The sequence below is a fragment of the Capsicum annuum genome, chromosome 3, assembly GCF_002878395.1.
Source record: "Capsicum annuum cultivar UCD-10X-F1 chromosome 3, UCD10Xv1.1, whole genome shotgun sequence".
NCBI classification, from domain to species: Eukaryota; Viridiplantae; Streptophyta; class Magnoliopsida; order Solanales; family Solanaceae; genus Capsicum; species Capsicum annuum.
Window position 1 is genome coordinate 65,289,644 of NC_061113.1, and position 11,892 is coordinate 65,301,535.

The following is an 11,892-nucleotide window of genomic DNA, read 5'->3' on the forward strand; positions in this document are numbered from 1 at the left end:
GCTTCACCCCATACTTCGCTAAAGCAACTCGGAACATCTTGTTACAAAAATGAGAACCTCCATCACTTATTCTTGTGTGGGGGATACAAGCAAGAGAAAATGTTCTTTCTCAGAAATGCAACCACACTGTTGCGTTCATTGTCTGCTAGAGCCACAATTTCTACCCATTTGGACACATAGTCCACAGTTATCCGGATGTACTTGTGACCGTAAGAACTCACAAAGGATGAAATCTATGCCCCACACATCAAACAATTCAACTTCTAGCATCTTAGTCATCGGCATCTCGTGATGTTTAGAAATTGACCCCTGTCGCTGACACTGATCATAGGCCATGACAAACTCATAGGCGTTTTTATGAATAGTGGGCCAGTAGTACCCTGCAAAATTTTTCTGGCTGTTCGGTCACTTGCATGATGTCCTCCTACTGGGGAAGAATGACAAGCATGCAAAATATTCAACATTTTCACCTCCGGTACATATCTAATAATGTCATCAACGCAACGTCTGAACAAATAAGGTTCATTCCAGAAATACCTTTTTACATATAAGAACTTCTTCCTTTGGTGAAACCTAAGAAACCTAAGGTTATCTGGGATGATGTCGCTGACCAATTAGTTGGCAAAGTCTGCATACCATGGCACTAGATCGAGAGTAGCTGCAAGGACTTGTTCGTTAAGAAAAGAGTCATCAATTTCAAACACTTCTGACTTCTTTTATTCATTCTCCAACCGTAGATGGTCTGCTACTTGATTTTCACATCCTTTTCTATCTTTAACTTCAAAGTCAAATTCCTGTAGTAGCAACACCCATCTAATTAACCTCAGTTTGGCATCCCTCTTTGCCATCAAGTACCTCAATGCTGCATGGTCTGTATGAACTACAATCTTCGTTCCTAATAAATACGCCCTAAATTTTTCAAAAGCAAACTACAGCTAGGAGCTCTTGCTTCGTAACAGTATAGTTCTTCTATGCTCCATTTTATGCTTTGCTGGCGTAGTAAATGGGATGAAAGAGTTTTTCTCTTTTTTGTCCAAGAACAGCACCAAGTGCAACTTCGCTTGCACCACACAACTAATTTCGAGCAATAATTATGGCAGCAACAACTAATTTTTCTTTGAGGCATTGAAAGGCTTTTAGACATTTGTCATCGAACATAAACTTGGCCTCCTTTTTCAATAGTTTGCAAAGAGAATTTGCAATCTTAGAAAAGTCCTTGATGAACCTCCGATAAAAACCTGCATAGCCAAGGAAACTACGCACCTCCTTTACCGAGATAGGAGGAGGTAGTTTTTCAATGACTTAAATCTTGGCTTGGTCAACTTTAATTCCTTTGGCTGAAATCTTATGCCCCAATGCCCTCCTTTACCATGAAGTGACACCTTTTCCTGTTAAGAACAAGATTGAACTCTTCACTATGCTGTTAAACGTTGCTTAGGTTCATCAAACAATTATCAAACGAATCACCAACTAGTGTAAAACCATCCGTAAATACTTCCAAAGTGTCTTTTACCATGTCTGAGAAAATAGATATTATACATCTTTGGAACGCGACCGACACATTGCACAACCTGAATGACATTTTCTTAAAAGCAAAGGTTCTATATGGACAGGTGAATGTTGATTTTTCTTGATCTTCAGGAGCAATCAATATTTGATAGTAACCTGAGCATCCATCTAAGAAGCAATACCAATCTCTTCTTGCTAATTAATCTAGCATTTGGTCCATAAAAGGCGTTGGAAAATGGTCTGTAAGTGTTCAGGAATTCAACAGTCCATGCACACTCTCTATCCTGTAACTGGCCTAAGTGGAATAAACTCAGTGTGCTCATTGTCTACTATAGTCATATCTCCTTTCTTAGGGATACACTGGACTAGGCTTACCCATTTGCTGGCAAATATCGGGTAAACCACTTCTGCATCTAGCTATTTTATTATTTCCTTCTTTACCACTTCTTGCATTAGCGGATTGAGACTGCGTTGATGCTCAGTAGTGGGGATAGTTTTTTTTCTAATTGAATCTTATGGGTACATATGCCCAGTGAAATGCCTATAATGTCGGCAATTGTCCACCCTATAGCCCTCTTATATCTTTTCAATACTGATACAAGAGCTTCAACCTGATGCTCTAACAAATCAGTTGCAATGACCACTGGTAAAGTATTGCTCTCTCCTAAGAACACATATCGAATATGACCCGGTAGCTCCTTCAACTCTAATATTGGTGGTCCTTCAATAGAAGGCTTTGCAGGCGGTGTTTGTCTATTTTTCAGGTTCAAATCTAGCCTCTTAGGAGCATATGAATATGATCCCATTCCAGTCAAAGCACAGACTGCCTCATCATACTCTTTAATTCCATCGCTATCAAAGTTCATTAAAACTGCAGCCAAGGTTTCAATAGCAAATCTCTCTTTAACCGATACCACTAGATCAACTTCATCAACATCAATAATCGAAACTACATTCATCTCCTTCGGTTGCTTCATAGACTAGACATTGAAATTAACTTCTTCGTTAGTCAACCTAAATTTCAGCTCATTCCGCTCCATATTAAGTAACTCTCCCGGTTGCTATAAACGGCCTATCCAAGATTATGGGCACTTCAAAATCAACTTCGCAATCGAGGATTACAAAGTCTGCAGGGAATATAAAATTTGCCACTTTCACTAGTACATCATAGAGAATACCAACCGGCCTCTTCACTGATTGATCCGCCATTAATAAACGCATAGATGTCGGTTTAGGAGTTCCTAAACCCAAGTGCTGATAAATTGCTAATGGCATTAGGTTGATACTTACCCTTAAATCACAAAGCATTTTAGCAAAGCTAAATGCTCCAATCGTACATGGTATGGTGAATGCTTCAAGATCAGATTTCTTCTGCACTAGTGATCTAGTAGCAATGGCATTGCAATGATGAATATTATCCACGGGCTCATAACTAACTATTCTCTTCTTTGTAACAAGATCCTTCATAAATTTAGCATACCCCGACATTTGCTCTAAAGCCTCAACCAAAGGTATATTCACTGACATCTGCTTTAACATAGCCATGAACTTACTGAACTTGCCCTCGTCTGCCTTCTTCTTTACCTATGTGGGAATGGAGGTGGTGGCCTCAGAATTTTTGTTAAAGGTGCTTCCACCTCCTTCCTCTTTTCATGCCCCGAGTCATTATCGCTTCTCACCTTGGACAGTTGCTCTACATTTGAACTTTTTTCTCCCAACTCTCCCAGATTCTCAGACTCAGCTGGTGTGGTGTCCATCAACTCATCATCCAGCACAATATCAACCTGTGGATGCACTATCGGACGCAGGTCCGGTAAAATTCTGCCGCTCCTAGTGGTAATAGCCATACACGTACCATTATTCCTTGGATTCTGCACAGTATCACTCGTTAATGTTCCGCTTTTTCTTTGACTAAGCGGCCGATGGTTCATTTGCTGCTTCAAATGCTCAATAGAGGTGGAATGGAAAACAACCAATTGGCCCATGGTTAATAGATCACCTTGCATCTCCTTAACACCTGTATCAACACCTGTATTAGTAGACTCTACCCCTTTAAGCAACTTAGCCATTATGGCTTTCATAGACATCTTCCCAGAATCATTGGTCATATTGTCACGACTCCCAGGTGGCACATACGATTCGCTTCGGTCACTTTTATTCTTCCAGTTTCCTTGATCACGGTCTCTATAACTTACTTTGTCGTAATATATCCCTTTGATACTTCCGACCTTGGTTTCCTTGGCCATCGACTCGGAGACCCCCTGGTTATTCAAGTAGTTAGCCTCCCTCTCAGAATCAGATTCAACTGCCCAACTATGAGACCCAACTGCTTTGATCTTTTTCGCATTACCTGGCAACAAATGCTTAGTGAGTAAGTCCATCTGTGTTCTTATATGAGCCATATGCTGGTCACGTTCCTCTTCTCTTCGGACATCCCAACTGAATAAGTGTTGCTTGCTACCTTAGTGGTATGCCAAGCTCTACTTGTCTTTGTGAGCCTATCCAACATCTCTGTAGCCTTAGTAAAAGTGCAATCCATAAAAGGCTCCTCCGGCTGTGCTGTCCACCGTTGGGTTTGTATTTGAATTCAAAGCCCTGCAAAATGTCTCCATCAAATGCTCATCAGTTAGCTTATGATTCGGGTATCGAGTCTTCTTGAATCCCATCCACGTTTCATGAAGAGCCTCATTAGGCAGTTGCCTAAAGTTGTTGATCTCACCCCTCAACCGTAACATCCTGGAAGGCGAAAATAAATTTTCTAGGAAAGCTCCTTTTAGTTGCCTCCAGTTTGTTATAGAATCGGGTGCCAGCTCAGTCATCCACAGAGTTGCCTCCCCAGACAGAGACAACGAAAACAACCTCATACGAATCGCATTTTGTCCAACTCCAGGATAGTCAAACGACTTGCAAATGTTAATAAAATTCACCAAATGCATATTCAGATCATCACCAGGTAGTCCACTAAACAAACCCTTCAAGTTGAGTAGTTTAATCATTATGCTAGTGATGTTAAACTTCAACCCCAGAGCCAAGGGGGCACCTTAATTGCTCCAGTAACACCAGCTTCATCCAAATCAGTATCATCATCATCCAGGGCAAATCCCACCGCAGGTTGTTGGCGTCCTTTGCCTCGTGCTTGCTGATTACGGTTGACTGGTGCATCATTGTTAGCCCTTTTCCTGTTCATTGGGTCAACCAACTCATCATCTCCCATATTATCATCATCCACATTTCGCACATGACCGAGTGCGTCAACGTTCTGTTGGTTCACTTGGGCGGCGGCTAGTGCGACCAGCCTTCCTGCCTTATGTTGTGCTTCCATATTCCTTCTCAAAGTCCTTTGAAGTTCAAGATCTTACAGTACTAGAGCCTCAGCTTACCGTCGAGTATGTGACATACACAATTAATAGCCTGGAAATACAAAAACAACAAACAAAAGTAAAATTAGGAAACTGTACTAAGAGTCAATAATATACATAAACTTAATTGATAATCGTATTCCCCGGCAATGACACCAAAATGTGATAAGCCCAAACTACGACATCTTCTAGAGAAGCATAAGCGGTCTTTGTCAAATAAATGACCCAACAAAGGTTGGGTCGAATCCCACAGGGGATAAGGTGCTAATAAAGTTATATGTAAATTAATGGACAAATCATTAGTTTCACAGAATAAAGGGCTGTTAAGTGAGCAATCACAGTTTAGTAAAACGAATAACTTCTTGTGACGTGTTAACAACAGAGAAATAGTGAACCAGGGTTATGTTCATCTTGGTATCTCAATTCTCTTAACTATGGGTTGTATGAGTTCATACTTATGTTTGCAATTATAGAGAAATGCAAATAAAAGTCCCATTCAAGTGTTTGTCAACCTTCAAGGATAGATTAACTTTAATTTTCTCATGCTTAAAGTGATACAAGATAATGCTACGTATTCTCCAAGAAATTAATCCAGTCAAGGCATTAGTTTGTAAATTAGAGGTTAAGAACTCTAATTTCTTGTCTCTATTCTCTTTCCCTAACAACTCCTCCTTTGTTCAAGCAAGTTATATTTCAAGGCACACTCCCAAGTTTGCAACCATGAGAATTCATTAAAATGAAGGGAATAAGATACAAAAGAAATTTCAATATAAACTAAAAAACCCATAATGAAGAATGTAGATTACACCAAGGTTCCCATAACCCTAATTATGAAGCTTCAGCCACTCATGATTAGAAATAACATTCAAGAAATCAAAGTAGTCATACTAAAATCCAAGGTGGTTAGAGATAACAAAGATGAACCCTAATAGAATAAGCTTAACCTCACTTCTCTGCTCCAAATGATGCGTAACAAACGTCCAAAACCGGACTTAAAGTGTTTATAATTTCTTTGTGAAATCACCTCCAAGCCCCTGGACTTAATTTAAAAGAACATATTGCCTCAGACTAGGGGATTGCGCTGCATAGCTTAGCGCGCACCCCAGAGGTCACGGCGCGAAGCCTAGTGCGTACCTTGGGGGTCGCAATGCGAAGCTTAGCGCGCTTATCCTTTGCATTCCATGGTCTTCCTATGTCTCCATATGCTTCATTTTCTCCTGAAGTAGTACTAATCGCTTAGGTTAGCTCAATTACATCAAGAGTAAGATAAAAACATACCGAATTAAGACACTTTGCTCTTAAAACTTAGCTCAATATGGGTAAAACATGGTACTTAAGTGTATAAATACACCCAAGATCATCAGGCATGACATGGAGTAGTTACAGTGTATGGAGGACATGACCCTTGATAGGAAAGTGTGGATGATACAGATTAGGATAGAAGGTTAGTATGTAGGAGTGTGTCCTTATTATTAGGGAGGAGTGCTTTGTTTGTAGATGTACTTGTAGTCATAGTGTTATGCATGTGTCTTGTAGTTTCTTGTTCGCGATGTTTTGGTGATGTTTGAAATTTTCGGATAGATAGACTCGTGGGTGTTTTGTTTCTTTTATTATCTAGTGGTTTGTTGTTTGTTTTTATGTTTTTTATTTTTTTTGCTTATTATACGTTATTTGTTCTAAGCTGGAGGTTTATCAGAAACAACTCTACTTTATTTGAGGTATTGATATGGACTGCGTACACTTTACTCTCCCCAGACCTCACTTTGTGTGAATACACTGGGTATGTTGTTCCAACTATGATACTGATATTACCATCCGTTTCCTAGTAGGGTTCTATATACTATTCCTATTCCTACTCATATTCTAACAATCTTAATAGGTCCTAATAGTTCTTAATGAATCAAATATATAATCATGTCTTAATTAATCATTCAAACCTTAAAAATTAGGAAAACCACCTAGAAAACCTATATTTGGAAAATATTTACTTCCCTCGTCTCATTTTATGTGGCACCATTTGACTTGACACGGTGTTTAAGAAAAAAAGGTAAGACTTTGAAACTTGTGCTCCAAAATGATTCCTGAATATTTGTGTGGTTGTAAATCATTTCATTAGGGGTAAAAGAGAAATTTTAAAGTTAAATTTTTTCTAGTTTATAATAAGGTGAGATTCTTTTGGGACGGAATAAAAAGGAAAGTGTGCCATATAAAATGGAACGGAGGTAGCACCATCTATGACAGTAGAATTTTTTTAATCAGCTATAACAAGTTTTTTGAATTAAAATCACTAGTTAATGGTCCGCAAAATTCATGCCATTCTCTCCTATATCTTCATCAAAAGTGCAATTCTCTCAATTGACAATTCTCAACCACGATTTTCTCCAAAAATTATCACAATAATTTTCTTACGAGATTCTCACTCGCGATTTTCTACAACTAAACAGCTATAATACTGCAAATTTCTAGAATTTAGCGATGTAAATTGTTAGTTATTGCAGATTTGTGAAGTTTATGATAGTTTACAAAATCTAAAGAGGTAAGTATCAATCGAAGAAGGTTTTGTGATTTTTGATTGCAGATTTGTGATTTGTATAGATAATATATGATTTCGTTAATATATACAAATTCAAAAAATTATGGAAAACAAATGTAAACGCTAGAGAGCTTTTCTAAATTTGATTGCAGTCTTGTGATTTTTCTACATTGTTGGGTTGAAGAATTTCGCTGAACGTTTACAAAAATTCGTACAGTTATGGAAAACAAATGACAAAAATAGTGTTTTTCTGAATTTTTTAATGCAGTTTTGTGATTTCTCTTTGTTGCTATTTTGAACAATTTTTCGGAATGTTTATACAATTTTTGTTCGTTATAGAAAACAGATGACAGACACCCGGAGTTTTCTGAATTTCAATTACAATTTTGTGATTTTTCTTTGTTGTTGTTTTGAACGATTTTGCTGAACGTTTACAACGAAGAAACATCACAAATCTGCAATCAGAATTCAGAAGAACTTTCTGTTTTGATATCTATAATTATACGCATTTGTTGAAATAGATCAAAACAGCAGCGAAGAAACATCACAAATGTGCGATCAGGATTCAGAAAGAATTTCTGTTTTTGATATCCATAATCGTATGAATTTGTTGAAATCGATCAAAACAGCAACGGCGAAAAATAACAAACTGTAATAAAAAATTCAGAAAAAAAACTCAGTTTTTATCATTTTTTTTCAAAATTGTATAAACATTACAAAACTGCAACGAAAATTCAGAAAAACTCTCTATATTTGTATTTGTTTTCCATAACTGTACAAATTTGTATAAATACTGATCGTTCAAGACAGCAAGGTAGAAAAATTGCAATCAAAATTCAGAAAAACTCTCCCTTTTTTGCAGTTGTTTTCCGTAATCGTTTAAATTTGTATAAAGGTCAGTGAAATCTTATTATGTTATATACAAAATCACAAAAACCTTCTTCAATTGATACTTTATATTCTGTAAACAATCACTGTTAACTTCACAAATCTGCAATAACTGACAGTTTACATTGCTAAATTCCAAATTTCTGCATTATTGTAGCTATTTAGTTGTAGAAAATTGCGGGTGAGAATCTCAGAAGGAAACTACTACGTTATTTTTTGGAAAAAATCGCGGTTTAGAATCGTCAATTATGGGAGAGAATCGTGGTTTTGATGAAGATATGGGCGTGAATTTTGTGGAATGTTAATTAGTAGTTTTTATTCAAAAACTTTCTATAATTGGTTTAAAAAATTCTATTGCCATACAAGGTATATTTTCCAAATATTGGATGCCTAGGTGATTTTTTATGGAATAAACTAGTTTTTTCTTTTGGCAAATCAATCACTGCTTCAACTAGATATATTTGTTCCCCTGTAATATAATACCAAAATCTTTACTTGGGAAAGTTGGGATTATGTATCTTGATTCTAATTTGTTCAGTGTTGAGAAGAGTTTAAAAAGACCTCTTTTCAATTTTGATTTGAGATCATTGGCAAAATCGAAGGATGTTTTGATATAAATGACTAGTTTTGATGGGATAGGTAAGTTATTGACAATTTCAAAGAAGTTCTCTTTAAAAATATTCTTCTTTGTTGGTCTTCATTCCCTTCTTTGAACTTTTAGTATTATGCTGATCTTCTGAGTTTTCTTTTTAGGTGATAACATGTGAAATGTTACATCTAAAGGGCCTCCAGAGTTCTTGGCCACCATCTAGGAATGAGCCTCAAACAGTTAGATCTCAAAATCAACCGAAAAGAACTAATTACAAATTCTATGTATCAAAACCTGACATCTTATAGCCATCCTTAAACTATTCAACATCTCTATTCTCTCTCATCTCCTTTCATATCTGCACAGTGATAAATTTTATATTTACAGTTTGTTGGAAAAGCTTCCAGTTTCTTGCTTGCCATGTATTATAGATCATTGCTTTCCATGCATCTGCTATGATCTCCTTCGGAAATTGCTTCCACGTTCTTTTTATCCATTTAATCGTGTCATGTACTCCCTTACACTGTATCATGACCCAGCTATTTAATAAACCTCTGATTCCGGAAATCCATTTACACTCGGCAAACAAGTGCTTCTATGTTTATGCCACATTCTCATCCCATAGACAATAATTTTTATCCTCAACCTGTATGCGCAGTCTTGCTATTCTTTCCTTGGTGAGCAGCCTGTCTTGACATGCCAACCCCACTACAAACCTTTTGTCTTGGAAGCATAACTGAACTTCAGATTAAATTAGCTTCCTTCAGCCTGGTGAGTGAGCCTAGCAGAGCATGATAACTTCTTGAAATTGAGTATGTGCTAATGGTTGATAGTCTGTAACTGCCTCCATGATACTAACCTACCATTTTAGTCTTTAAAGAATTTTACTTTAAACCTCTATAAATGTAATAAACTTATGTCGGGATGGCATAATGTATTCCAATGTTAAAAAAATACACAACATGCAGACTGACACATATATTCTACCATCTCACATTAGCTACCAATTCTTTTTATCTCTAAAAAGGATAAAGAACCTATGCCCCCAAAAGTATTACTCCAGTTTCTGAACACTACAGCAAATTCTGGAAATCTTACGTAAGTTATGCTGCAGAATTTGATTCCTGCGGAACTTGGGCCAAGCAAAGCAAAAGTTCAGTTTCAGAAGCTTAAAAATTCTATGCTTATGCCAGCGAAGCAGGTCTGAACGGGTAAAAGGGTATTTTTGATCCACAAATCATTAAATAAGCTGTAAAGACAAAAACTAAGCACCTGAGATAAGGGAAAAAACTAACACCAGGACAATCCGTGCAAAAACTTTGGAATGGAAGATGATCTCTTGATATGGACTTGGACAATTCCCTCATAAGCTAGCTTTTGATGTTAGAGTTAGACCTCTTCCCCTAAACAAAATTATACCAAGTCTTCCGAAAGGCATGGGAATCACGTACCTCATACAAAAAGAGGAAGATAACTTATTTACTTATGTTATTTTGGGAACGCCAGGGTGATGTTTGAAGTGTGGAGAATGTACTTCAGAAGTAATTAATTGGCTATTGCTTGTAAAACTACTTGTAATACCACAACCATACCTCACAAGAATATACATGACGCTTAATAGCGTAATGCTTTTGACAATTTATTTAAATTGGCCCTGCATAGTCTCTGTGTAAAAGTAGTACTTAATGCTTATATAGAATCCATGTTGAAAACGTTGCTTTCTTTGAACTGCAGGTTGCTGATTATGGACTCGTGGGTGATCTTTTCGATGTCATTCCAGAGTTGTTGGAGAAACTTCCTGAGAAGAAGTAGAAAATATACGTCAGTGTACATACCTTTTGAAACTTAGTAAATACAGGAAGGTCCATTTTCATTCAATAAGATGAAGATGTATGTGGTGGATGACATTTGTTATCGACGAATAATATATATATTAATATCATTCATTATTTCAATTTCCAGCTTTAATCTCAGCCTAATCTTCTATGTTCTTGTGATTTCAGGTTCCGTTTTGTGAAGGGCAGACTTAATCTATAATTTGGGTGCTCTACGTGTTACTTTCTTGAGGATGTTGGGTCTACTTTAAATAGATTACTTTGCTAACCTTATTAAATTCTAACAAATAAACAGGTTATCATTTTTATTCGACGTTCAATTGAAATGTTGAAGATATATAATTTAACAAATAAATGTGCATACTTTTTTATTTCAAGAGTAGTCATTAAAACACTCCTAAATCAGGAAATTACATGGGATGATCTCAATAGTTGGTGACTTAGGCTTTTTGACCTCCATAAGAAATATCTTTAAAGATTAGCCTTTTTTTTTTTTTTTTCATGTATTGGAAATGGGATAAATATATTCTTGATATGTATATACTTTGGGTATATATATGCTCCTACCGTTAATAAAATAGTACGTATATATCCCTCACACTAACGGTAAGGGCATATGTATACCCAAAGCATGACTGAGGATATACTATACGTACCATTTATCACTTCGAGGGTATATTTGTTCCTTTATCATTTTAATTTTTTTATTTTAAATTATTAACCCAAACGCTCTACTCGACCCAATAAATTCACTACCCAATCCAAACTCAATTAAAGTCTAAGAGACGCCTATCTAACAGGCGTGCTTTTCTCATCCCTATAACGATATACACAGACAATACAGTAATACTTACTAGTATCAATTTCAAAAGAAAAAAAATCAACCCGTAACATCCCAAAACAACATCAAATAAATTGAATTTCTCACGTTTTATTTTCAGTTAAATTTCATCACAGAAACACTACCCACCATCGGTCAGCACGACACAACCACCGTCGTCGTTGAACTGAAAACATCCCACGGTCGGACCATCGTCGCACCTCTAGCTCCGGCCACCTTTGGCCTAATCTACAAATTTCTCTAACCAGTAAACATCAACTAGTAGCAACAATCAATCACTACAATTTGATGGGATTCATGTTTAAGAGCAAAACAGAGGGAGTATCAGATTTGGAACA

The 11,892-nt window shown here is 36.7% G+C and overlaps 1 protein-coding gene across 3 annotated transcripts in view; it reads left to right on the top strand.

Moving 5' to 3' along the window:
- The window catches only part of LOC107865382 (electron transfer flavoprotein subunit alpha, mitochondrial), a 30,804-nt gene extending 19,714 nt beyond the window's left edge, over positions 1–11,090 (top strand). The window contains exons 8-9 of one of the 3 annotated variants that reach the window (XR_007052917.1): positions 10,613–10,768; positions 10,882–11,090. Coding sequence is in view for 2 of the 3 variants with exons in the window: in XM_047408021.1 (XP_047263977.1) it covers positions 10,613–10,690 (78 nt within the window). In the remaining variant the exon portion in view is untranslated. The remainder of the gene's footprint in view (positions 1–10,612; positions 10,769–10,881) is intronic. The other 2 variants (XM_047408021.1, XM_047408020.1) reach the window with 2 other exon arrangements.
- Positions 11,091–11,892: the final 802 nt, after the last annotated feature.